Source organism: Pelmatolapia mariae, linkage group LG16_19, assembly GCF_036321145.2.
Source record: "Pelmatolapia mariae isolate MD_Pm_ZW linkage group LG16_19, Pm_UMD_F_2, whole genome shotgun sequence".
Taxonomy (NCBI): domain Eukaryota; kingdom Metazoa; phylum Chordata; class Actinopteri; order Cichliformes; family Cichlidae; genus Pelmatolapia; species Pelmatolapia mariae.
In genome coordinates this window covers 49,334,114-49,361,237 of record NC_086241.1, presented here as the reverse complement: position 1 = coordinate 49,361,237, position 27,124 = coordinate 49,334,114, and the positions used below count along the sequence as shown (strand labels likewise).

The window sequence follows — 27,124 nt, the reverse complement described above, 5'->3', positions numbered from 1 at the left end:
TTGTGGACTTTGAATTATGAGGGGTTTTTTTCCTCCAAAGTGAAATTCCTTCAAAAGATTTCAAATACAAATATATTTTTATTTGTAGTACCCTTTAGATATTTGGTGTTGAAGAAGAGGAGGTGGGAGTTCACTGTAGATCAGTGGCCGTACTGTTTTTCCAGCGCAGGCCTGCATCTGAGTCGTATTATTGTGGTTGCAGCGGCAGCAGCAGTATGCAGCCTCCCTGTTTCTTTATGGGAGGAGCGGTGCGACTTCCCCACTTCTGCCCCCACTATGTAGGCTACTTTTTTTTTTAACATCCCTGCTTACGTTTGGCTGGCATAGCCTAATTTCCGCATTCCCAAATCCTCCCAGATTGGGATCACGTTTAAAATCGGGCTGATGCAACGATTTCCACTTTTTAAAATATACTCTCGACCCTCGGCTGACCAGAAGAAAGGACATTTGTTGCACCTGGGATCAAAGTCAGGTCGGTATACAAAACTTCAGAAGTCGAGAGCTGCATATTTAATTTATTTATTTATTTTTTATTTTTGGTACATGCTGAATAGCTTATTGGCGCGCCACACATAGGTCATAACGAGCATAGTTTGCGAAGAGGCAGCGGGCAGGTCTGATGTTTTCGATTATACGGTGCGATCGATGCATTCTCTGAATTTCTCTGTTAAAGCAAACCTGACATCTTTAGTGATCGTGCTGCAGAAAGGTCATTTTCTTTTGTTTGCATGCTCCTTTTTCATGAATCACGGCGTGCACAATTCAGAACAAAATGTTCTTGTTTTGTCTAGTCCGCCGTTTACATTAGTGCCTCGCACTGATTCTCAAAATACGGGTTATCTGAGCGGCTGTGGACGGAAAGCTGTAACATTGCAGGTCTCTGATGGAAACACAAAGTTACGTAAGATGGGCTTAATGCCGCACTATAGAAAAAAAAAAAACTTCCGCTTTCAAGTTGACCAATTCAGCATGCTACACCACTATATAACTGGTCAAGCGATTACTACACATTATTAAACAGCTCTAAATGTGCTTTCATGCATAGCCTGGGGGTTTCAGCATTGTAAACAAATAGTCTGGTGATAATACACCATGATCAAGCGAGTTGTTTCTATGGGACATTCAGGATTAGCCATTAATAAAGTGACTATTAGTAGAGAAAGTTTAAAACCTCCTTCGGGGCCCCTGCATCAACATTCAGATGGCAGTCACTGGCTCATAATGTGTGTTTGGAGTTTTATTTTGAGGAAAGAAAAAATGATAAGCAAAAGTTACATTTGGCTTTAAGTGTTTTTGCTTTCATTTCAAGCTAAACTGCTCATACATATTATTACACATTATTTCACCGTTTTATCATGGCTGTTATGCTTTAATTGCAAGCAGAGTGTTATGTTGTTTATGGCCTCTCTACTTCCTCTTGGTCTTTATGACCTGTACTTTGAGGAAGTTGCAAAACTGAAAGTTATTCCCATGTGAGATTATTATGTAGCCTGTGAGTTCATGTTCTGAGGAGAGCCACTGAGACTTGACCCTCCTCTTTAATAAACATTAGTCTACACAAAGAACACCAAGCCAGATTGCTGTTTCTTGTGGTTATATCTTTTAATTAGAATTTGCCTTGGTTGTTTCTGTAATGTGGGATAAAGGTACATCAGACAGAAGTTTTTTGGGGGGAATTCATGTGACTTGGACATCCGCTGAGCTGCTGTAGTAACTTCCTGTATGTTTGGGTGGCTCTCACTGTCTTTGTATATGCTGAAGTGTCCCTGTCTACATATTTGCCTGTGCGAAACTGTGGTAATGTGTTCAAACAGTGTCGCATTAACTTTGTTTTTCAGCTAAAGAAAGCAAACAATTTTCTTAAACGTTACTGCATTATGCTATATTTTGGCTGCATAATTTCACATCTTTATCCTCAATTTTGGCTCTCCCTCCTCGATATGTCTCATATTCAGGAAATCACAGTCACCCTGTAACTATTTCTTGGCAACTGCTACCTTTAGCGCCCCTTGGAATAAAGTAGAATTTGTTTGAGTCTAGTCTTTGCAGTGTTGTTCACCTCTCTTTTTGGCCTTGTAGCATTAGATGATGTACATTCTTGCCATGATCCCTGAAGTTTTAGAATTTTTTTTTTAGAAAATATTGCAAAAATGAATAAAAACAACATCAGTCCACCTCTTGCAAATGATTCATTGAAGCCCTCTAACAGATGGTACATAATGCACTTATATTTGTTATCAACTCAATAATGTAAATCATTCCTGTAATGTATTCAGTTTTTTATGTGTTTTCCTTAATCTGACTTGGTTTGTTGTCTGAGTATATCTCCCGTTTTCTCCCTCTCCCTCCTAGCTGTGGTCACGACCGAGTCTGACACGATGCCAGGACAAATCCCAGATCCCTCTGTGACAGCAGGCTCCCTGCCCAGCCTGGGCCCACTGGCTGGGATCACAGCCACCACGCTGACTGACAAGCTCAAATTTGGCGACCTCCAGGAGTTTGGGACAATGCTGTCACCTCTGCATTTCCTGGATAGTCTGGGGAAGAGGCCTCTAATAATAAAAACTGAGGTATAGGACACACTAAGCAGTTGATAACCGTTATCCTTTAAACTAAGGCTACGTTTTGAGTTTTTACTCAGCTTACATGTTCTTTTTAAAAGGTCATTTCTAAAAAGTGGGCTCCAAGGTGTGTTTTTAATGTATGTGTTGTAAAAAAAAAAGGCATGGAAATTTTCTACTAACTGTGTTTAAAATCTCGCTTCTGTAGCCTAAAGAAATGTGTTTGCTGTTTATATTTTATTCAACAGGACCATCTAGTGGACACAAAGGGGCATGTAGTTTATAGAGCAGGTAGATTAGTAATAGTGACAGAATTACAGGTAGTTTTTTTTAATGCTGTCCCAAAGTAGTGTTTACAAATGGAGTTTAAAAAAAACCCCAACACCCTACATATATAAAACAATGAGAATAAATGGCTTTTTATATGAACTTCCCTGCTGTGTTGGATGTCCGTGAAAAATCACATGTCCTCCATACACTTGCACAGGTTTTCTTGGGGAGATTTGACTTCTCCTGCCTTAAAAAAAACATGTCGGGTTCATCAATTACCTGGCGTTCAAGGATGCTTAGGCATGCCAGACTGTGCCAGATTAAAAATGCTTTTTTTCTATTTTTATGCATACCATGACTGAAACAGAAGGACTTGCACGCTAATGTAGAGGGAAAAACAAACCAAAAGGTCTTTAGTTTGGGGAAATGTCACTTTGACTTGTTTACAGTGATAGGAAAGAAGAGCCCAGTAGGTTAAATACTAATATTCACATTCCCATCCTTACTCTGTTCACGGACTGCCTGCTATTGTATAGCAGATTAATTGTACCTGAAGATGTGTTTAAAACTCTTGTGCCTGTCTCTAGAGAGACGAGGAGGAAGAGAGGAGAAAACGAAGGCGGGAGAAAAACAAAGTGGCTGCAGCTCGCTGTCGAAACAAAAAGAAGGAGAGGACAGATTATCTACAAAAGGTGAGGCACATCTAAGGAGCCTCCTTTGCATGATTGCACACTCTCACATACTCAACTTATGTCTCACTCTTTCCACAATTATTACTTTGTCTTCCTTCCAATCCCATTGCAGGAGTCGGAAAGGCTAGAGATGTTAAATTCCGACCTTAAAGCCCAGATCGAGGAGCTGAAGCTTGAACGACAGCAGCTGATCCTCATGCTCAACCGCCACCGCCCCACATGTATTGTCAGGACAGACAGTGTCAAAACTCCGGAGGGTGAGGTGAGCCCCCTGCTGCAGCAGCTGGAGGCCAAGTGAAGGTTGTAGCACGAGTTCCTACAGTTTACGATTGGGAAGAAGCAGCAAACTAGCAGCACTTACGTTTGGGGCCTCGGTCGTGGAGGAGAACCAGCCACTGAGCGCTACGCCACAAAATGTGGATTCACTGTGCTTAGACACTGTTTTGGCAGTTAAATCAATCTTCTTTCATAGTCTTTTTTTGTTTTGTTTTTGTTTTTTTAATTGTTCCTTCTTGCTTTTTCATTTATTCTTCATTTTCATCTTCACAGGTCCAGCCACAATTAGTGTGAAAGTAAAGAAAAAAACACAGCACAACTTTTGGTAGAATTACAAGCCACACACGAGGCATTACTTTGATATATTTCCAGTAATTACACCTGCGTTTTAATGCTTTTTGTTTTGTTTTTTCGTAGTTAACCCTAAAACAGAACTGCATTCGATCAGTCAGCTGCACAGATGATTATTTGTTGCTGTGTGGGATGAAACTAAGTCGCTGTTTCCATGCAGGGCAGAGGCGATACCCCAAAGAGACAGTGTTTGTAAGTTATCAGGCTACAAATAGACATCTTTGCAGCATGTCTGTGTCTGCATGCCGGAAATGACCTTGACTGTCCTTCAATTGTTAAAATACATCCAGGGAATTGTAGAAATATCATTGAAATCTGTGGGGAAATAGTTATATATGTATAAAAAAATAACTACTGGAATGCATTAACCATCACATACAGATGATTTTATAAAGTAACCAATTTATGTATAAACCCACAGTCAAAGAAGCCTTTGTATCGTATAAATAACCTCAAGCATTTTTCATTTTGTGGCACAGCAGCTGAACATTTTTTCTTTATTCCATTGTTTTTTGGCGCAGGCGTCATGTATGCACATATATATATATATATATACAAGTGTTTACATTGTACTTTATTTTCTGTTACCATATTGTTACTAGCAATTATGTTTATGTTTTTATTCTTTTGTATATGGTGTTATATAAGCATATAAGCTATCACAAAATCCCATTTTGTATTTCCTTAAGAAATAAATGTCTAGTTTCTTTTTTTAAAAGTATTGAATAATATTTTTTTGAGTCTTGCAAAATGAAAGACGTTTTATAATAATATTTTGTGCAAAAAAAAAAAAAAAAAAGTTTCAGGAGCAAACTTTTTTGGTAAACCCTGACATCTTGTGGTGAGCTGCAGCACAGCTCATTAACGTTCCTGCTTTATTAAGTGTGCCAATGCCAAGAGGCACACTTATTTATCTTTAAACTACTTAAAATGTATTAACTATAATATATTGCTCCATACCTTCCCACCTTTTTTAGTCGTGAGGGATTCTCTGTAGGTCCAGTAGTAACTAATGTGCAATAATAATAAAGTACTACTTTAGATTAAATGTGGACCATCGTTTGGTTTAGACATGTAAATCATTTTTTAAATTATTGAAATAAGAAAAACACCAAATTCTCAGCATGCACGAACAAATAAGCACAAAGACGCCCGTTGTTGTTATCAGAGGGGATTTAACACGCAGATTAAAACCGCAGCGGCTGAGGCAAAAGGAACTAAAGCTTCGGGAGAGAAGTAGGCTGACAGCAAGGTTACAGTAAGTTAGCTGAGCTCCGAGTGGGCATAGTGATAATTTGCTGTGTTGCAACAGGGGATGAAGTCGAAACATGCAACAGTACTGACATGAGCAGCTCAGACAGACTGCACTGTGTCGTCTTCAGAGGTTATCTCTGCTCTGTCATGCTGAGGGTTTCTCTCAGAGCTCCCGAGGAACAGCCACTGTCATTTCTTATCTCAACAGCTGGGTGGAGTAAAAGTCGGTGTCAACACGTTCTTCAAAGGGAATTTCTCAGAAAGCTCAAGTGTATATACTCAGGAGCCGGTTAGACATCTCAATTAAAAGCTGATCAGTCTAAAGGGGTTCGAGTCAAAGAGGAAGTCAGACAGCTGAATGGTTTTTGGCAGTGTCACGTGGAACGAAAGTGATACTTGGGTTTGTTTTCCCCATCCTATTTTCGTTTTTTTTCTTTTTTCTTTTTTAAAGGACATCTTAAGTAGGTTAGTGTCGCGGTGGCTGTGCTTCAGTTCAGTTCAGTTCATTTCTGGAGCAGATAATGGGGGACAGGTGCGCTCCGGATACGACGGAGAATGGTCCACACATGGGAGTAATAGGTCCAGCTGCCGCGGACCCCATTGAACACAGCGGGATCATAAACAGGGAGAACGACTTGGGGGTCACTACGCGTCTATACACGAGGCGATGGATGATAGTGTTCCTCTTCAGCTCTTACTCTCTGATCAACGCTTACCAATGGATCCAATACGCGATCATCAGCAACATAATTATGAAGTTCTACAAGGTGGAAGCCTTCGCCGTGGACTGGCTGTCTATGGTCTACATGCTCACATACATCCCCTTCATTTTCCCAGTTACCTGGCTCCTGGATATTAAGGGACTGCGGGTCACAGCGCTGATTGCGAATGCGCTCAACTGCGCCGGGACGTGGATAAAGGTGGCCAGTGCCAAACCGAGCCTATTCTGGGTCACCATGCTCGGACAGTTTATGAGTTCCTTTGCCCAGGTTTTCATCCTCGGGATGCCCTCCCGCCTGGCGTCAGTGTGGTTCGGAGCGAATGAGGTTTCCACCGCCTGCTCCATTGGAGTTTTTGGCAACCAGGTGAGTTAACGCAGGGAGTCGGTTAAACAGACCTCAATTTTCTGTTTGTTGCGTAAAACCCATGAAAAATAATGCCTAATATCTGGTACGTTTATAGACATTAGTAACTTGGAGTAGACTGGCTCAATGAACATATTAGAGTGGAATCAATTTAAATATTTCCATTTGGTCCCAGCTGACTCAGTCGACTGGGGAGGGATAAGATCTTATCCCTCCAACTTTATAGAACAATAAGTTATGGATTTAATCAAATGCAAATATTAGGCTGTATAAAACTAGACGTTTTGATAAAGCTTGTAAATAATGATAGAAATGTGCCAATAATGACATTCTGCTTCTTTGGCTATGTTTTTCCTGGTGCCTGGTTCCTGTTGTTTTTTTTGTTTTTGTTTGTTTGTTTGTTTGTTTGTTTGTTTGTTTGTTTGTTTGTTTGTTTGTTTTGGGGGGGGCATTAATTTGTGCTGTGATAAATATCAGGTGTGTTTTCTTCACTACTTTCTGCAAGCAGTGAACTGTGGGTTTTGGGGGGTCCCTCTGTGCGACCTGGTACACTCCTTTGTCCACCAGGCAAAGAGGCCCTGACTAAATCTGATCTGTAAAAACTGAAGGAGGAATTTGTTTTTGATTGTTCGAAAACAGTGTGAGTGATGGATACACCCACTACACCAGTTATATTTAAGCTGCACCGTCAATATCAATGAATTGCCATTGCAGTGGTTATTTCTATTTGGGCTGTTGTCCTTAATTGGTAAACCAAATAGGGGAGACTGGGTATATTTGTAAAATTAAGAGAGTTGTAGCACCGCCAATCCCACCAATCAGAGATGAGATAGGAGTCATATGGTCACTTCAGTGTCTACCCACTTCCATTCCTGATTTCATATGATGATTGACATGGCGGGTGTGTTTTTAAAAGAGACTTAAAAACAGGAAATGAAGATGCCTGTCTAATATTTAAAGGCAGCGTATTCCAAAGTTTGGGGGCCATAATTGAAAAGGCGTTCTCCTCTACGTTTTAGCCTAGATTTTGGGACAACCAACAGCAGCTGGTCAGCTAAGGGTCCGCGAAGGAATATAAGGCTGAAGTAACTCGGAAAGGTATGGGGGAGCAAGACCATTAAGGCATTTATAAATCAGCATTAGGACTTTGAAATTAATTCTGTCATGAACAGGAAGCCAATGAAGAGAGGACAGGGTAGGGGCCTGTGGGTACCAGGTGAGGTGGGCAGCAGCATTTTGAATGAGCTGAAGACGTGCAACAGATCCTTGGCTGACTCCAACATAAAGTGCATTACAGTAGTCAAGCCGAGTTGAAATAAAGGCATGTATTACCTTCTCCATGTCACGTCTTGACAAAACTGGCTTCAGCTTTGCTATTTGCCTCAACTGGAAAAAGCTTTTTTGCAACACAGAACTAATATGTTTGTCCAATTTAAAATCTCAGTCCATAATGACTCCCAAATTTGTCGCATGCTGTTTGATATAAAACCCTAGCCAACCACAATTCCCAAGCGGGTTGCATGAAATATTATTAGGTCTAAATACAACCACCTCCGTTTTACTCTCATTGAAACTCAAAAAGTTCAGAGCCATCCAAGCTTTGACATCTTCAAGGTAGTTCAAAAAAATTTGGATGGAGCCTAGGCCATTTGGTGCTAAAGGCAAATAAATTTGGCAGTTGTCTGCATAGCAGTGAAAGGATATTTTGAGTTTTCTGAAAAATAGACCCCAAAGGGAGCAGAAGAGGGCCAAGGATTGAGCCCTGGGTCACCCCACAAGAAAGGGGGGCTGAGGTGGACTCAAAATTTTCAACTTTAACATTAAACGTTCTGCCACTCAAATATGAACGAAGCCAATCCAGTGCTGCAGCTTTGATGCTAACCCGGTGTTCCAAACGAGAGATAAGAATATTGTGGTCAACAGTATCAAACGCTACAGTAAGATCTAAAAGCACAAGGATCACAGGACTTCCACAATCATTAGCTAAAAAGATATCGTTAAAAGCGCGTAAAAGTGCTGTTTCAGTGGAGTGTAGATGTTTAAAACCTGACTGAAAAACTTCCATGATACCATTAGTATCTAAAGACGTATTCAAATGAGACTATTACTTAAACAACTGAAGATAAAACAGTATATTTAATTACAGTTTCTTAGGCAAACTGTATAGATGCACTCTGGCACTGTTTTTTGCTCAGGTGCATTGTATTAACAGTTTGTTAAGTATTCGTAGTGTTATGAAAGTTTGTTCTGTTGAACTAATTTACACACCAGAGTGCGTTTGAGTTATGGTCAGTTACAGAGAGATTGAGACAGAGACTGTCCTATTATTCCAATACAGTACACCACTTTTTTGAAGCATGTTGTCTGATGAACACCCTTCTTTGTCTAGTATTTACACATCTCTCCAGCGTGTCTTATAACCCACCCTAGTATTGGGGTGGGTTATAACAAAGAAATGCGATGTATTTAATGTTAACACACGAGGTCTGTGGTATTCTTGCAGGGCTTTGAATAAATGCCATTTATAGGAAACAAATGTCGGTATTTTATGTAAAAGTCTGAAAACTGTAGTGCAAAAATTAATTGAGTTACAGATGCTAAAGCAAACAGCCAGTCTCCCCTACATGTGTTTGCAAACATGTGAAATGACACTACGCACACAGGATGTTTAACCGGTCCTTTTAAGATGATCTGCCTGCTCTGTGGCTACATCTCCACTGAATTTTATTCTTGTTTACTTTGCACAAGCTGAGGATCACTTCACATCCTTACAAGTCACTTAATACAAGTCCTGTACCCAGAATCCTTGAAAGCTACAGAGAACTAGTTTACTTACTGATATACAGGATAGTGTTTTCATGTGTGACAGTAACACAGACTGCCAATGTTTAAGTAAATTTTTACAGTGTAGTTTGAGGGATTTTTGAAGATAAATTATCACTTCTGAAGAGTATAATATGAAAAAAAGAATTCTAAACTTACATAGTAAACTTTTCACTGCACTCGATGCAGCCTTGTGAGTACACCCGATGATTAAATAGTTTATAGAACCACCTTTAGCAGTGATAGGTTGATGTAATCACTTGCTATGGAATTTTATCAGTCTCGTATCACTCTGAAGGAATTCCCACTCTTTTTTACAGCATTGCTTTAGTTCATTGGGGTTTGAGGACATTCATTTCTGCAAGGTCCCACGATCAGACTGATGTCTGGACTTTAACCAGGTCATTGCAACACGTTGATTCTTTAGTTTTTCTGCTATTTTGTTGTGAATTTCCTGCTGTGCTTATTTTGGGATCATTGTCTTGTTTCACAACTCAATTTTGGCCAAGCTTTCAGTGAGACAAATGGTCTCACGTTTGCATACTTTAGCATAGAGAGTGGTTCATAGTTGACTCATTGACTCAAGTGCAAAGTCCTGTGCCAGCAAAACAAGCCCAAATCAACAACCTGCCACCACTGCGCTTGACAGTTGCTATGAGGTGTTTGTGCTGATATGCTATGTTTGGTTTACACTGCGCATCACAGTCAAATAGCTCCAATTTTGGATTGTCTGTCCAAAAGATATTATTCCAGTAATTTTGTGGTTTGTTCAAATACAACTTTACAAACATAACCTCTGCTGCAGTGTTCTATTAAGAGAGTAGAGGCTTTCTCCTGGTAACCTTTACAAAAGAGCCATACTTTTTCTAATTTTATTGTCATGAACTTTAATATCTAACATGCTAACTGAGGCTTGTAGTGTCCGAAATATAGGCGCTGGAAACAGATGTTAGTAAGTCGTGCTGTCCGAAAAGAATAAAATTTTTGTTTTATTGAAGAAATGATTTAATTTATAGCAATAGAAACAATATCTGCAAAAAAAAAAAAGACCCCTCAACCTTCCTTGTTGTTGTAAAATGTGGAAACTGCAATGCCCAACATTTGGAAAAGTACATGTTGTCTGTTAGGAATGCTCCCTTAAATGTTGCGTCATTAGAAAGCCTTGCTTGTGCTCACAGCAGGATTCATATAGATTGCATAAATTGTACTTAACGTAAAGATTATGGTCGCCTCAGAGGACAAGGATGAATTGCTGAGTCCTAGGAGGATAGAAATATATTTTTTTAAAAATCCCCCCGAGCGTGAGATTTGACAGGTGGGGCAACTGTAAAGTCAGGTTTCCAATTAGAGGTAACAAGATAAGAGATAACTCTTTATTGTCATTCCTCAGTCTAGTACAATAGTACAACAAAATTGGAAACTGTCCCACTCGGCATTACGCACAACACAACACAACAAAAACAAGACAACACAGTAACTTAAAAAAACTATAAAAAGAATGACTGTATGAATAAAAAGAATGAGTCTATGTTTTTATTGCACATTGTTATTATTATTATTATCATTGTTATTATGTTATTGGCCCCCCAAAAAGTCCAGGGAGGTAGCCAATCAGGTCAACTGTTGCCCTATTGTAAAAGCTGTCCTTGAGTCTGTTTGTCCGCGACCTCAGCAGCCTGAATCTCCTGCCCGACGGCAGCAGCTTAAACACCCGGTGTCCTGAGTGTGCACAGTCCAGTAGGATGCTGCGTGCCCTCTTGAGACAGCGAATGCTGTACAGGTCCTTCAGGTAAGGAAGAGGATGTCCAGTGATTTTTGGGCCATATTAATGACCCTCTGAAGTGCCTTTTTGTGTGCCATGGTGCAGCTGAAGAACCATACACAGATGCAGTATGTCAGCACACCTTCAATAGAGCAACGGTAGAAGACGATTAGCATCTCCTTCTTCAGGTCCATTTTTCTGAAGATTCTCAGAATATGGAGACACTGTTGGGCCTTCTTTAAAATCGCCGAGGTGTTTGAGCTCCATTGTGTCTATGTGCACACCCAGGAACTTAAAACTGGACACCCTTTCCACACACTCCCTGTTGATGCTGACAGGCTGCAGCTCAGACTTCCTCCTTCTGAAGTCGACTACCAGCTCTTTTGTCTTGGTGGTATTGAGGTCCAGGTTGTTGTGTGCACACCAATCCGACAGCCTCTGAACCTCAGACAATGGTGCCTTCAGTTGATCTGTTAGCTCTGTATGTGAACTGGAGCGGGACATTAGTTTTCATTTTTATTTCACTTTGACTTTTGTTTCAGTTTAGTTTCTGTTAGTTTCCAGAGTGGACTTCCTCATTTCAGTTTAGGTTTGTTTTTTTAATGATTAATATTAGTTTGCATTAGTTTCAGTGTTGGTTTTTCTGTTTTGTTTTTGTTTGTTTTTTGTAGTTAATTCTGTATGGAGAGCATATGCCAGTAAAAGTCAGTAAAGGGATTACAATAAAAAAAAAAACCAGATATTGTTTTAATGAGATGACTCCCAGTGTTGTAGACATCCAAAGTCCCAATAAAACACGTGCATCAATGCTACATCAGGAAAGTTGTAATAAAACATTTACCTAACGTAAAAACTACTTTGTTAGATTTAGCCAATTAAAAAAATGTGTCAGGTTTAGAAAAATATCCCCGCTTGCGCTGAAATCCAACCCTTCGCTGTTTTCTTGGTTGCCCCGCTTGCCTGGACAAATGTATACTTCCTGTCGAAATACGTAAGTCACAAAGTTGTGCTGCTTGTCACGAAAAAACTTGAAGCTCCCTACCCACGAACACAAACGCCAACTATTTCATGTTTTTGGCTGGGAGACCGGGCTCGTTTTGAATGAGGCATCCAAATGGGAAATGACGTGACCGCTGTCGCCATCTTTTGCTGGGTCAGTGTATTTACTTCCATGCCGTCTTTCCCAGGTATCGTAATCTCCCAGTTTTGTTTTTGAGTGATTTGTTCACACTTTAATGTGCAAAACTTACATTAAATTAACTAAATGTTTTCGTATATCTATTTTTACACAGCTGATAACGCATCATATTCTTCCAGGAAGTATAAAGTCTTATCGTGATCCATAAATGCCAAAAAAAAAAAAAAAATCTTTCCGATATGGAGCAGGATATCCCTGAAATTATTTTACGATCGGCTTATCATAGTGTTTAACCGTTTTATTGCTCTGATTGTATGAAAATAAGACGAAAGCACTGCCAACAAAGCAAACCTGGTTGTTCCGCAACTACTGTTTCGTCTTTCATTCAGACACTGTCAGTTTACAATTTCACATGACAGTGTTTTCCCAAAAGACGCTTGTCGGCAGCCACGGTGACGCGCGTTTGTGGTTGTAGTTTCAATATCATGAATGAGTTTTTGACTGTTCTTTACTTCCCTTCGATCCTTCCGTGGATTTCACACAGAGGTGGTGTAGATAGAGCCTGGAAATTTCCAGCGTGTTTAAAGACGCACTGTAAGAAAAGCCAGGTTTAGAACTGGATGTTGACTATATTACTCATTAACACAGAGCATCCATCATTATGAGGACTGGATTTCACTACTGTATTGTTATTACTTTGTTGTTACGAATTACATTCCGTCCAGCAACACTTTTTATTAATATAGTACATTTTAATATTTGATTACTTTGATTAATGCAAGTATTAGTGTTTGATTTGCTTAGCAAACAGTATATTATGCCTTATGTTGAAAATAAGACTAATATGATCAGAATTAATCACGGCTGATTGAACTACTGTCCTTGTGTCTGAATGCAGGGTAAACATTTTTGTCAGTAACACCACCTTATGACATGATCGAAGAACTTAAAAACAATATGATCGCTGGCTTTGATCTGTCGTTTTTGTGCTCTATTGTTGACAAAGACAAAGAGCAGTAGTTTTTATATAGCGTTTATATAGATTCAAGGAGTCATTGCACACATTGGAAGGTCATTAGTGTCACCTTGTCGTGCATCCACGTGAGTACAGTCAGAAAAAAACTCACGAAAACTAATCTATGAAATATGAGACACTTGGCTTAAAATTAAAGCGGCATTCGGCAGGTGGGGGTTCCCTAAGAGTTTCAAGTCGAAGTGTTTCAAGCGTGGGCAAAAAATGATCATGGTTCACAGTAATTTCTATTGTGTGTAACTATTTCCTCCATTTATCTTCAAATTAGTTGATATTTGAAGACGCACATTGCAGTGGAATAATATCTTCCCTCAGAAGCATTAAACCAAAAGTAACAAGCCTGTTTTGTAAATGCAAGGAGCAGAAAGTACAGATACTTGTGTAAAAATGTAGGGAATAAAAGTAAAAAGTTGTCACAAAAATACATACTCAACTAAAGTACAGATACCTGAAAATTTGACTTACCATCTCGGCTAACTACACATTTAAGATACACTTCACCAAATTTCCATCTTATCTAAGAAGCCAACCCAAAAGAATTTCCCCTGGGATAAACAAAGGTCTCCTTATCTTATCTTATCTTATCTTATCTTATCTAATCTTATCTTCAGCATCTTTTATCATAACATACTTGTTAAGTCTATTGCTCATGCACCCATGCTTTCAGTTCATGTGCAAACTAAAATAACTGAGTAACTAATAATTAATTAATAGCTGTTGCTTTAAAAATAATATACAGCTGAAAAGCCCTCAGAATATCAGCAAATCTAATGTAAGCGTTTAATTTTATCTCTATACAGGCTACAGTTTGGAAGCTTGCTTGCTCTGCTATCTTTCTGTAATGGTTAATCCACCAGTATGCACAAGCTCTTTAATTGAAACAATTTTTTATTTATAAAATATAATTATTATTGTTATGCTTGATTTTTCAAATTTTCTGTGTTATAAAGAAACAGAAAAAATAATAGTAGCCCATGCTCAATGAGATGTGGATATAAACATCTTCAAATTAAAGCTGAATCTCATACCAGCAGTGCACTGGCATGTGACTTAACACAACATAAATGTGCCACTGTGCTAATCCCTCCTGACTGCACAGTGTAAACTGACCATCTTCAGGTCTGCCAGTATTGTAATCCCAGAGACAGATGACATAATACAAAGTGATTGCACATTGGTAAATCCAATTTAGGAACCAGAAACACTCAACCATAATAACTGGTCAACAAGCAGTGTGTTACCGTCACTTCATGTTTCAGTGCTCAGGGACACTTCCCCTCTGTGTCACAGCATGGCAGCTGTACACATTCAGCATTCCTCTCAATGAACTTTAACTCGTCTGACACATTTATGTATGTGTGAGTGTCATGTGCCTATACTTAGCAATAAAACCAAGTTGCTCTTGTAGTTTGTCCTTACATTTACATGCTATGCTTTTATGCGATCTCACATGGAAGTAGGAGTTTTAAATAAAAAGTAAAACGCATCCTTGGTGTTAAAACCACCAGAGAAGAAGGCCGAACCCCGACATTTGCAGCTGGGTATGTAATTGTTGACTGAAATCAGAGCCTACTCATATACTGCTCATTATATTTAAACTGCACCCCAGATTCACCTCTAGTAAATCAGCCAGCAGTAATAGGAAGTAATCTCCAGTTTAGGATCAGCGGGCGAGCTTGGTTATGATCAGCATTTAGGAAGTTCCTGCTGGGTGGGAGGGCCTAGTCAGGTAAGCTGCCATGGTGTTAAGAGAGTGCACACACAAGAAGAATTGTTTGCTCTTCCCTTTAGCTGTTGAGAGCCACAGAAGCCTGAAGGAAGAGGGAAGAGTTTCACTGGGAGCAACATGAATTCTGAGCATGAACTGTCTCATGAGTGGGCGAACAGCCTCGACAAGGCCAGGGTCAATGATTGCACCCCAACAGGGCAAGAGAGAAACAGCTTTCGAGAATACGCGCACTGCCTGCCTCTGGGAGATGGTGATGACACCTTGGAGCCATCAGCCATCAACACTGCGCGGCTCTTTCCGCTCATGGAGACCAGGCTGTACAAACGGCGGTGGGTGATGCTCTTCATCTTCAGCGCCTACTCCATGAGCAACGCCTTCATGTGGCTGCAGTACGGCATCATCAGCAACATCTTCATGCGCTTCTACAGCATTGGCACCCTGGCCATTGACTGGCTCTCCATGATCTACTTTCTCACCTACATCCCTCTCATCCTACCCGTCATGTGGCTCCTCGACAATCGGGGCATCAGAGATGTTGTGGTGGTGGGGTCCGCCTACAACTGCATCGGGGCCTGGATCAAGATGGGCTCGGCGGACCCCAGCATGTTTGCTTTGACCTTCTTTGGACAGTTCGTGTGCTCGGTGGCCACGGTTTATATCCTGGGCATCCCTTCCAGACTTGCATCTCTGTGGTTCGGGCAGCAGGAAGTGTCCACCGCCTGTTCCATTGGGGTTCTGGGAAACCAGGTGTGTCTTTGTTTACCTGCTGGGTTAAAAAAAATGTGTGTATGGTGTTATTCACTTTTCTTCTTTAAAGTGGGCAAGAGTGAATGAGAGCTCTGTCATCTTTAACTCTTTGTGCAGTCTATTAAAAAAATAGCATGTTTCTGTTAGGTCAAGCTATCTTGATTTGTGATTAAGTGTCTCTGCTCCTGTGCATTCTTCTTTCCAACCTTCTTCCAGAGTCCGCAGGTTTAACAAAGCCAGTCACCTTCTTTGCCACTGGTGAAAACTAATGGCTAGTAATCCCTTCAGAGTAAAGGATCTTAAAGAAACGATGAATCCACCATGCAATGCATGTTAACATGCTGGATGCTGAACCATTTCAGTTCTATTAAAGTACTTCACATACCAGGCAAGCCGTATATGGGAAGTAGAAGGGCATAGTTTACATTAAGCTTTCTCTCCTCACTGAGTATTTTTACTGTTCAAACATTACTTGGATTACCAGTATCAAAATATGAATTCATAAATTCTTCATTTTTAAATCTGCCGATAGAAACTAGAAGAAAATATGTGATAGGGAACCATTGTCTGACAGAGACTTCCAAACTGTGAGGAGGGTAGAGGGAGAGAAGTGAACAGAGTATAGATCTTTCCAGTAAAAAAAAAAAGGGATACCGGTATTGTCTAAGTGGTCAAAGTGACTTCCTCTGTGTCTGTATGTGTGTTTGGTTTGTTCTTTCTAGCCAGGGGAAAATTGCTGGGGATGGCAGGTGACTTCCACCGCTTGAGCTGCCTGCTTCTGTGCAAGTTTCCTCACCTTGGGTAAATTAACTATACAGTGAGATTGCACTAAGAATGCTGTGTGGATGGCAAGGTAGTCAGGTCTGCTGGGGTGGGTGTGTTTCACTGCTTTTGCTTTCCTTTTAAAAAATCCTGAGAACGACATTAGACAGACAAGATCATCTGAAAATTCCAAAAAAGGTCACGGGAAATGTCAACATGCATCAAATGAAATCTACTTTACCTTAAATTTACCCACAAAACATAGAGAGTGATAGTTTTCTGCAATTTTAAGTTGCATCTAAAGTAAAGCGTGAATAAACAGAGCACAGGTGTACTTGGCTACATATCAGTGCTTTGTGATCTCTCCACAGTCTCTAACACTTTTCTCATCTTATTGACCGCTCTGAGCACGCTGTGGTGCCCTTTAACCTCCAAAGCTGAACCGTGTCCTCTCCCTCCATCATTAGACCAAACACCAAACACCGGCGCTTGTCGTGAATGTTCTTGTTTTGTGCTTTAAACCCGCTCCCTGCCGATGAAGATGAAAAGGACACACTGCTGTCGATGTTTACTTGCTCACCATGGCTTAATTGCTTTGGCTGCGGTCCCTAAAACTGGATGCTTCCAAGTTTTCAGGCTGAAGTTGTTTTATGTAATACCTTGGACATTTAGAAATAGCTCACATTAGCAAAAAATTAGGTAAGGGTTCCATAAAAGCCTGTGACGCTTTGAAGATCAAACAGAAGTAACTTCAAGCGAGGTCACTGTAATTTGGAGCCAATGAATAATAAGCCTGTTTTGCATAGTTTTGACGAGGTTATACGAAGTCTTTAGTTTGGTTCAAATGTGTGACTGTGACTGTCTGTTGTGAATGTTTTCTAGAGCTTTTTCTAGTACACTGACAACAAGGTAAGCATTATAGCGAAGGTTCTAATCTGTCTGAAGGCTGTAGAAGGCAACAAGTGTAACAGTGGGTGTAACATTCTCAGACGACTGAAGGGCTCATGCATATTTCTGTGTTTCCACTCGTCAAACACTTCACAGGTTTGTCTCGTCGCCTTTCCTTCTCTCACCTTTCCCCTAGAGTGGAGGGACCGCGGCCGGTGTTGGCACTGCTGCTGTGGTATTCAAATTTGAAACGTTTACCCCCACTCCCTTCCCATTTACCCAAGATCCACTAGAAGTGTTGCTTTTCACTGAGGTTGGCTGGGGAAGCTGGGGTTTTAAAAGTTAAATTTAGTGACATGTAATCTTCATGTCAGGCACTTTACTAAGGAATGGTGACTTACTCTGTTACCTGTCTCTGTTAAACAAAAGACTACAGACAGGTCATGCTATTTATTTTGCTACATATGACAAGTAAGCATATATTTGATGTTTTATAATAAGAGGTGTACCATCACTCACACTGATTGCAGCAGTCAGTCATATGACAAACAGGCATTTTCTGCATCAATTACTTATTTCATTTTTTATTTATGTTTTTGGGGTGTTTTTTGTTTTTTACAGGGCATCATATAAAATTGCAAACTTTACCCTTCTTTATGTGTTCAATGACGTGTTTGGTGTTATAGCTTTTTTTTATTTGGACGTGTGTGTGTGCGAGTGTGTGTGTGCGCGCAGGCGTCACCTCAGTCCATAGGGTCATTTTCTTAATTATGTGTCTCTCACTTACAGTTGGGTATTGCCATTGGGTTCCTGGTTCCACCCATCCTCGTGCCTAACGTGGATGACATGGACGAGCTGGCACATCATATCAGTATCATGTTCTACATTAGCGCAGGCTTGGCCACCGCCATCTTTGTCCTTGTGGTCATCGGTAAGTGTTTAAAGGGAAGATGAGTGTTTATACATGTCAGTTATGGCTTGGAGCCTTTGTAGAACCATTTTGACCATTTCTGTTTGAAACCTAAAATTGTGTAGAAGAACCTGGAGAATTTTCAGGGGAAGAAAATCAGGAAAAGAAAAGAAAATCTGTGTGCCGTGTCACAGAATCATCAGTGAATTTTATGCATTGGTCTCCTGTAGACACTGACGCCACTGTTTGCAGCTTCCAGCCAGCATTGATGTGATCTTGTACCGCCCTTTCTGGCCTTGGAGACGCATGGATCCAAGTCTAGATTGAGCCTCACGTTTGTGTAAAAGAATTAATGGGTTAGAGTCCTTGTCAGAGCTCTTTACTCACTCATGCAGCAATCGCCCACTGCAAGTCACCTTAAGTGTCACTCAGCGCCCACAGCTATTGGTGTGAAAATATATGAAGTAAAACAATTTGTAGTTTCCAGTGTTACCTCACCTTGACTCCTTTGTCCACTAGAAGAATTACACTGCTGTTTTAAATGAGAACACAAAAGAGTCTTTGAAATCATCTTTGCTGCAAAGTTCTCGATATGAACATCCAGACTTGTGTATGGCAGAGCTTTACATAGAGATGTCTGCTCCTCAGCCAGCTCCGCTGGGAAACTGAGCCTGCCCGAGGTGTGCTTTCTAGCGAAAAACTCAACATCCCTTCAACCCCACCAGATGAGCAGCTGCGGTAATTGCTGTAATTGTCCGCATTTTGATGAGATGAGTTTTGACACGACGTGAAATACAGCCAGGGGCTCAGGGAGTCATAGCAGAGTTTTATAAAATCACCCCCCCCCCACCCCCCACCCCCACCCCAGCCCCCAGCTCTGTTAAATTCTCTCTTCACCTCCACCAAGGACTAAAAGTCAGAGAAAGTCAGAGAAACAATGGTGGAGAACCAGTCCCTTGATTACTTGGATATGCTGACTAAATAACTCAAAGCAAATCCTTGGGACACAATCACCTGTGACTGTGACCTTTGAGGTCAAAGGTTTGTGATTCCAGCTTTTGCTCATTGTCGTGTCACGTGCAGAGAACATCTGTGTTTCACTTTACATACTGCGCAGATATATCTGCTTGTCCCATCAAGCAAGTTTTACTTATTTAAACAAATATATAATCACATGTGAAGCACACACTGCCAATTCTAACTACACATAATGTATATTTATGCTGTCAGGAATATGCATCATATTTGGTAACTCACTAAACTCAATAGTGAAAGATTAAATGCAATAACAATACAGAAAGTGTTATGGAATCAATAAATAGAAGAAATACTGAAAATGTCAACCTGTTATTCAATAAAAACCTGTTAATCTACGACTTATGCTAAGAGGAGAAAAGTAATAACAATAGCCACCTTTGTATTTGATATATATAATTATTTTTTTTTTTTACTGGTTAAATTTGGTGGCTGACTTGATGGAGGCAATGTCCAGGGGGCAGGTCAGATGTCACCCGCTGTGTTAGACACTTACCTGCATTTTCTTAGAAAGGCTCAGTCGAGCATCACATGGACTTTGTCCTGGAGAGCTGGCAGGTTAAAGATTATTCCAAATTCTCACATGTAACTCTGTTGGACAATGTCTAAAGATGTTCAGGGCTGCTGTACGTGTGTTAAAACCTGCTTTGGAGACTGATATCTTATCTTTAGAAGCATGTTTACTCGTGTTTGGAGTCCACTTTTGCTCTTACTTCAGCATCACACTAAACTTTGCTCTTTGCCCCTGTCCGGTGTTTTTCCGGTGCTGTCCTACTAAATCTTATATCTTAAAAATCAAAGTAACCTCCAGAAGTGCTGCGTTTGTTTGTGTTTGCTTTTCAGTGTTTCAGGAGAAACCTGAGATCCCACCCAGCCAGGCCCAGGCACAGGCCAGGAACATGCAGCCTGATGAGTACTCCTACACAGCCTCCATCTTGAGTCTGCTGCGCAACAAGCCCTTCATGCTCCTGGTGGTCAGCTATGGTGGGTTCCTCCCTCTTACCCGTACTAAACATGCAAACTGTAGCAGTCAGCCCCACCATTTCTAGGACTAAACTTTTACCCCAACAAGAGTTAAGGATACTGTGCATTATGGTCTATGTAACTCTCGTTCACAGTCCTTATCGGCCTCTGAGCACATATATGAGCGAGTCATTAAAACTAATAGAGTTTGTGTAGCACTGATCTGATTGTTTTTTGTGATAGCATTTTTTGGCTCAAAGGTCACTAATTAATGACAACATAGGAAAGACAGACCAAAGTTGTTCATGTTAAAGGGCTGTTTGAGTGTGTTTGCAGCTGTTTCTCAGACTATAGACTTCTTGCTTTCTTTCAAATCCCTTTAAAATCCATTTTCTCTCCTCCATCTTTAGTTTTTGGCAATTGTCTACCTTCAGTGTTTATAAGAAGAATCCTGTGCTGAGTTTCACAAGGCAGTTGTTTTACTAATACCCACACACACACATTTATTGATTCACATGTAGTCAGTTGGAATGCTAACATGATAAGCTGCTGGGAAACAGAAATGTTCATCTTTCAGTTTAAAGCTTTCAAAAAAGGAGAAAGTTTTTGAGTAAGGGAGTATACACCCTAAAAATGCCCAAATAATCTGATCATAATGTCTCTTGTATTGTGTGAGGCTCTCAAGAGTTTTAGGTAGAAGCACCAGGACCCATCTGGTCCCCAGATGAGACCACCTTTCTGTGCAGATTGTCTCAGAATAAACTGTTTTCTGTTTGTGGTCTACAGGCTTGAACGTTGGCTGCTTCTATGCTATTTCCACACTGTTGAACCGGATGATCATTGAACACTATCCTGTAAGTCCCTATTATAGCCTTTTTTTTTCATGTTTGTCAACTTTATATTTTCTGCCTTACCTTCTCTAGTCTTCCTTGTGGCTTATGCTCAGATTGAATAGGCCCAGCAGGTAGACACTGTTTGACCGCATTTAACACTGAGCTATAAAGCATCCAAAGATATGGTCCTGACACAGATAACAGGAGTATGATTGTTACGGCTCAGTGCTTCTAGGAACTGACTGCATATTCTGACTTCACAGGTGCAAATGCCAACATTTTCTCTTTCAGGGTGAAGAGGTGAATGCTGGGAGAATCGGTCTGACCATTGTCATTGCTGGCATGGCGGGCTCTCTCATATGTGGCATATGGCTGGACAAGACCAAAACCTACAAGTAATGCATATCTTTAAACCCCGTTTTTCAATGATGTGTACTAAAATCAAACACAGAGCTATGTTTTCTAACAAGAACCTACATTTGAGTCAAATCCTAAATATACACTCTAAATATACACCATGCCCATCAGAATATGGCTACACTATGATCATAAAAGGCTGAGTATAAAATGAACTTCACACCATTGCACCATCAACAGCTTAAACCATTGATACAAGGTAAGATGAATCCATGATTTCATGTTATTTATTTTAACTTTTGAACCTACCATCCGAATGTCACAGCAGAAATTGAGAGTCATCCGACCAGGCAACGCTTTTACAGTCTTCTATTGTCCAATTGTGGTGAGCCCATGTAGTTTAAGATTCCTGCCATTAGCTGAAAGGAGTGGTAAACCATGGCATTCAAATAAACTAATGTCATTGTTTCCTACAGTCAGATTCTGATGGAGCTTCATGTGCACATGTAAAAAGATGCTCTTCTGAAAGGAAATGTAATTTTCAGTCCTCAGGATCAGCATTCTCACTTCTCTGCAATGTTAGCTGTGCTTTAAAACATCGACTCCTTGCATGAATGCCCTTTAAGTCACTCATCCATTCACAGAGAGATGTCGAAGTGAATTAGACTATTTGATTAAAAGAGGCGCGTATTAGGATACAACATAGCCGAGTTTTCTGTGTGGTGTTGCTCTCTGCTTATCTGAACTGGCAGGCTGTACTTTACTGGTACTTCAAAGTAGCTTCTCAAGCCTTTTGCCACTGCATTTGATGGAAAAACACTAATCATACATTACTTCTTTCTACAAAATGACTTACTTTATTCTGCAAGTTAGTGATTTAGTGTTGATAAACTGCTTTCATTAATGTGGCATAAAAATGTTTATGATTAGATATGATTAGAGGAAGATCCTCAGTCCACAGATTCCTCACATGCCATTCGGATGGTTATCTGTCAGAGCAGTTAAGCCCAGATTTATAATGTGGATCCAGAGTGAGCCAGAGGACTATGCTATATTAACAAAAATGTTTTGCTGCTTGTTTTACGCGTGGTTGTACAAGAAGCAGCTTCACCAGAGTGAATTTGTTTTTGCAGATTAGCCTTGTTGTAAAAAGTCGTTGGTGACACAAAATAATGGCATTCATTTTTTTTTGTGTGTGTGGGGCGGGTTGAACATTATCGCTTGCGTTAGTCCTTATTGTGCCCATCATAACATGTGCTATGATACATGGCTTAATGTCTTAAACTTTATTGTTGATGTTATGCTCCTGTCTCCACAGACAGACCACCTTGGCCGTGTATATCCTTTCTCTAATTGGGATGCTGGTCTACGCCTTCACCCTCAACTTGGGTCACCTGTGGGTGGTGTTCGTTACAGCTGGAGTTTTAGGGTAGGTAACCATTAAAGAATATAGACCACCATGGCCATAAACATCACAGTAGGCTCTAGCAGCCAACAGGTAACAGAGCTGTGAATGATTTCTTATATTCTGTCGTGTAAATATGATGGAGAAAAAAAAAGATGTTTCTCATACTTTTATTTATTTAAAGAAAACATTTCAGCAAGCGTCAGCAAAGTGAGAAATGCTGAGGGCCTGCAGCTGTTTCTGAAACTAAAGGGTTTCTGTGGAGCTGGAAATCCATTTATTGAAAGTGTTTTGAAAACTTGTTAGCTAAACAGAAGCTTTATTGGCCCATGCGGGTTGGCATAGCATTGACACTAGTTTTAACCTCGGGGTAATGTTGAATCATATTGGTCACGTTTAAAGTCTTGCTCGAAACTGATGAAGCTCTGTGTTGTTCAGTTTCTTTGTAGCAGGAATGCTGCTTTTTTGAGCGAAACTTAGTGTTACACAGTCCACAGGCTTTGTCAATAATTGCTATTTATGGTAAGCTGATTATGCCCATATCTGGTTTCCATAGCAATTCCTTTGTCTGCTTTTCACCCAGAGAGGACGTATTAAACCTCAATATACACTTGTCCTACTTTTACATTTGTGGAGCATTTTTTCTGCTGGTTTTTGGACAGTTAAAAATATTTAAGTCACAAAATGCTACGCTGCACAGATCAGACACTTTGTTTTTATATTTTAGTTTACCTTTATTTTCCGTCTTTCTCCAGTTTCTTTATGACAGGATACCTGCCTCTGGGTTTCGAGTATGCAGTAGAGCTCACCTACCCAGAATCGGAGGGGACCTCGTCCGGACTGCTTAACTGTTCAGCTCAGGTCAGTAACGTTCAGCGCGTATGACTGCAGAGTCAGAGAACAAACAAAAAACATATCATAACATGTCATGTTGTTTGGGCCTTTAAAGAGCTTCTCACTCTCATTTCAGATCTTTGGAATCATTTTCACCATAGCTCAGGGAAAGATCATGGATTACTGGGGAACTTTAGCCGGAAACATATTCTTGTGCATCTTTCTGCTAATAGGAACAGTGCTGACAGGTGAGATGTTCACCTCATCTCTGTAGATTTGGCCAGTTTTCTTTCCCATGTCTGTGTGTGATACTCAGACCAACTTATGTAAAACCATTTTGTGTAATACTTGGACTTGCAAAGACTCGTCTCTTTCATAGGCGTATGCTGCCTCCTAGTGGCTAAATTACTTTTCACACTATATTAAAGTTGTAGTTAAAGAGGACCAAAAATACATATTTTTTAGCGCTACATTTTTATTGTTGATCTCTACTAGAGTAGTTTTGCATGATTCACAGCTAAAAATAACTCATATGCCTCATTGTAAGCCTTGGTGCGGCCTATTCCGAGTCTGAAACAATCTGACCCTTCCTTTTAAGTCAGCTTTCTTTCTGGTTGTGTGCTCTGCATGCCTAAAGTGACAAAGGTAAGGATATACACTGTCACTGACATCATACAGAGCTAAGAGCAGAAACTACATGTTTAGAGGCGTCTGCAGCACGAGGTTTTGTTTTGTTGGAAACGCCTCTAAATGCACTGAACTTATTTGAATAGTAGGTCTTTTTTCCTTAAGACTTTTTTGTTATGTTCTGACATCTAAAACCTTAATGGCAGGAGTACCTTCTTTTTACCACAACCATGCTTTTTAAGGTCTTCTGTATTGTCCATCTACTATTCAAATTGAATTACAGAAGCCGATAAGCATGTGTAAGTAACAGTATACTTTTTGCAATATCTTACTTGTGCACTTATCAGTCTGTCTGCACAGAGGCAAAGCACAAAGATTTTGAAACAACGCAAAGAAGTTATAGGTTTGTCCACATACCCCACTAAGCTGAGAATAAGTGTGGAGTACTGTTATACCAGTAGTGCTTTTAGCTTTACCCATTGAAACTGTGCATATCTTTCGATATCCTTCCTCCATCCTCTCTGAGTTGTCACAGGAAGGAGGATATCTTTGATTTAATAATCTCTGATCACCAAAGGATATTCTGCATGCTGACCTAGAAAATTAGTTTTGAAGAAAACATGTTATATAAAAAATACAAGAAGAAAACATGGGAGTAACAATTTTAAAACTTCCACACCAGTATGCTGTTCTATTTAAATTTAACTTTATTTTGCACAAAATCAATCATCAGTAATTTAATGTGTTTCATAATATTATTATTATTGCAGGATTTATCAAATCCGACCTCCGACGGCAGAAGGCCAACCAACAGGTTGAGGTGCAGACAGTGAGTGTAAGTACGACTGTGTGTGTTACATGAAGTCAGAGGTGGGATGTGTGTTAGAGCCCACCCTGGCTCTGGATTGAATGCGCTCTGAGTGGTTTTCTGCTGGCGGCTTCTCTGCATTCACTTACATTGCAGTCTGCTGCGGCAGGCTTGGATGCAAAGCGAATGCAGGCGGTCGTCCCGCTGCCCTGGTTGTAGCTTTCTCCGCAAGCTGCTAAAAATGTCGTTTTCTCTCAGCTATGCTTCGTCTAACAGCTCTCTGGCTCGCTCTCATTAAAAACACGTTTGCTTATTCTTTGCTTTGAAAAGTGTTGCTTTGGTTTAATGCTTACAACGGGTGCAGTTGAGAGCTGTCAAATAAACATTTTCAACTAAAAAAACTTGTATTAAAACCCAGTATTAAAACTAAATATGTGGTGACTTTTGTAACTTCGGAGATGTTCATGCTCACCTGTCACCTTGCTTTACGTCAGGCTCGGGACCTCTTGCTTTCTTTCTTTGGCCTTTTTGTCCTTCTGATATTCCAGTTTTAACACTACAAACGCAGCTTAAACACCAGTAATCCTGCACACCAGTGGAAGTCAAAGTGATAATAGTGCAGTAGATTTAAAAAAAAAAAAGAAAAGAAAAAAGAACAAGAGATGTATCTAAATAATAAATAAAGCAGAACTAACGATACATGTAGTTTCCAGATCAAAGGCTGTGCAAGCCTAACTAGCAGGTGGTATAGCTGGGTGTGCAGGTGTTTCTGGATGCACTGGTGGTGTGTTATGAAAGAGATGGTGGAAGATGAGGGGGACCCCTTAGGGTCCCTCAGAGGTGTGACCCCAAAGCTATCATTCCAGCCTGCAGGCTCCCTGTCATCGGTGCAGGACTACGGGGCCACGTCGTGCGGCAGCCCCTGGCAACGGCAGTCTTGACATTAACCCACAAGCTCACAAACACCAAAACACACACCTGCCAAGGTAGGGTGAAAAAAGGGTTTTAACGATTGTGTACACGATCATGTTTGCATTTACTTGAAGGTGTTATCGGTTAAACTGCAGCGTATTGTACTCGACTGCACAATCAGCCCTTTAAATCGCACAAACAGACTCGGTGTCATTGTGGAATTAAACGTTTATCCGGTGATTGCAACTCATCTGAAGTTCATTGTGAAAAGACACGTGATGAGGTGTACTGAATGTGAAGTGATGTTTGTTGCTGATATAATATTGATGTTGAACTCTGCTTCCACTTCACTCATTTTACTGCATCATGTCTGTCCTTTGCAGACAATTACTGCTGATCTGGAAAGAAGAATCTCTCCACCTGAAATCTTGAAAGAGGGGAGGTTGTGAGGAAGACAGATATTTCTCTGTCCAAGATATCAGAATATCACCGTGTACAGATTAAAAACAAATAAGACACATAAAAAAAAAAAACAACAACAAAAACTGACACATCGAGACGCACAATCATGCACAAACGACTGAGGAGCTGAAAGCTGTGAACTGTAAGAACATGGAGGCTGAATCACAGAGAACAGTGTTGCTTTACGGAGTTCTGTTTGGACTCTGTGATGCAGAAATCCACACTGGTATTACACCCCAAACCACCATGGGGGAATGCACTTTCAAGGTTTTTACATCATGGAATGATGGCATTTTACATGTCTTGTTAGGTGCAATGTATCTGCCACTTTAGTGACTCCAACCTTCAATCTAACTGAATTCCTTTCCTAGTTTTTCTTCTGACCGGTGTTAATGTAGTGTTTTATGCGTTCGACTGGCAATATTTAAAGTTTTCTAATATATGACCAATATTGTGTGTAATTTAATTCCGTCTTTACATTGATGAAGGTGTCTCATGTTAGTGTTCTGTGTTTAGAATATGTGTGTTCAATGCAGATTAAGGACTGTGACGTGTTTACCTGTCAGGCAGCCAAGTCACCTTTCGCCTAATTGAGGCTTTCGTATCT

The 27,124-nt window shown here is 40.3% G+C and overlaps 2 protein-coding genes across 4 annotated transcripts; both read left to right on the top strand.

The window, feature by feature from the left end:
* The first annotated feature begins 219 nt into the window (after nt 1–219).
* Nucleotides 220–5,138, top strand: jdp2a (Jun dimerization protein 2a). 2 transcript variants are annotated; one of them, XM_063498116.1, is made up of 4 exons: nt 220–472; nt 2,353–2,570; nt 3,419–3,523; nt 3,636–5,136. In XM_063498116.1, the coding sequence occupies exons 1-4, from the start codon at nt 385–387 to the stop codon at nt 3,819–3,821; spliced, it is 597 nt and encodes a 198-aa protein (XP_063354186.1). In that variant the 5' UTR covers nt 220–384; the 3' UTR covers nt 3,822–5,136. The 2 variants fall into 2 exon arrangements, with proteins under 2 accessions (XP_063354186.1, XP_063354188.1); XM_063498118.1 differs by lacking the exon at nt 220–472 and adding an exon at nt 604–709 and having other exon boundaries at nt 3,636–5,138.
* A 211-nt stretch (nt 5,139–5,349) lies between these two features.
* On the top strand, nt 5,350–27,074 carry flvcr2a (FLVCR choline and putative heme transporter 2a). 2 transcript variants are annotated; one of them, XM_063498113.1, is made up of 10 exons: nt 5,350–6,489; nt 18,161–18,302; nt 20,160–20,300; nt 21,066–21,133; nt 21,404–21,507; nt 22,788–22,898; nt 23,630–23,735; nt 23,845–23,956; nt 25,106–25,170; nt 26,439–27,074. In XM_063498113.1, the coding sequence occupies exons 1-10, from the start codon at nt 5,926–5,928 to the stop codon at nt 26,502–26,504; spliced, it is 1,479 nt and encodes a 492-aa protein (XP_063354183.1). In that variant the 5' UTR covers nt 5,350–5,925; the 3' UTR covers nt 26,505–27,074. The 2 variants fall into 2 exon arrangements, with proteins under 2 accessions (XP_063354183.1, XP_063354184.1); XM_063498114.1 differs by lacking the exon at nt 5,350–6,489 and adding an exon at nt 15,062–15,721.
* The last annotated feature ends 50 nt before the right edge of the window (nt 27,075–27,124 follow it).

Excerpts from the sequence above, each read along its gene's own strand:
- jdp2a (XM_063498116.1), top strand. The coding sequence starts at position 385 with ATGCAACGATTTCCACTTTTTAAAATATACTCTCGACCCTCGGCTGAC. Across the intron at positions 473-2,352 it reads GCACCTGGGATCAAAGTCAG|CTGTGGTCACGACCGAGTCT; the intron begins GTCGGTATACAA and ends TCTCCCTCCTAG. Across the intron at positions 2,571-3,418 it reads CTCTAATAATAAAAACTGAG|AGAGACGAGGAGGAAGAGAG; the intron begins GTATAGGACACA and ends GCCTGTCTCTAG.
- flvcr2a (XM_063498114.1), top strand. The coding sequence starts at position 15,092 with ATGAATTCTGAGCATGAACTGTCTCATGAGTGGGCGAACAGCCTCGAC. Across the intron at positions 21,508-22,787 it reads GACAAGACCAAAACCTACAA|ACAGACCACCTTGGCCGTGT; the intron begins GTAATGCATATC and ends CTGTCTCCACAG. Across the intron at positions 22,899-23,629 it reads GTTACAGCTGGAGTTTTAGG|TTTCTTTATGACAGGATACC; the intron begins GTAGGTAACCAT and ends GTCTTTCTCCAG.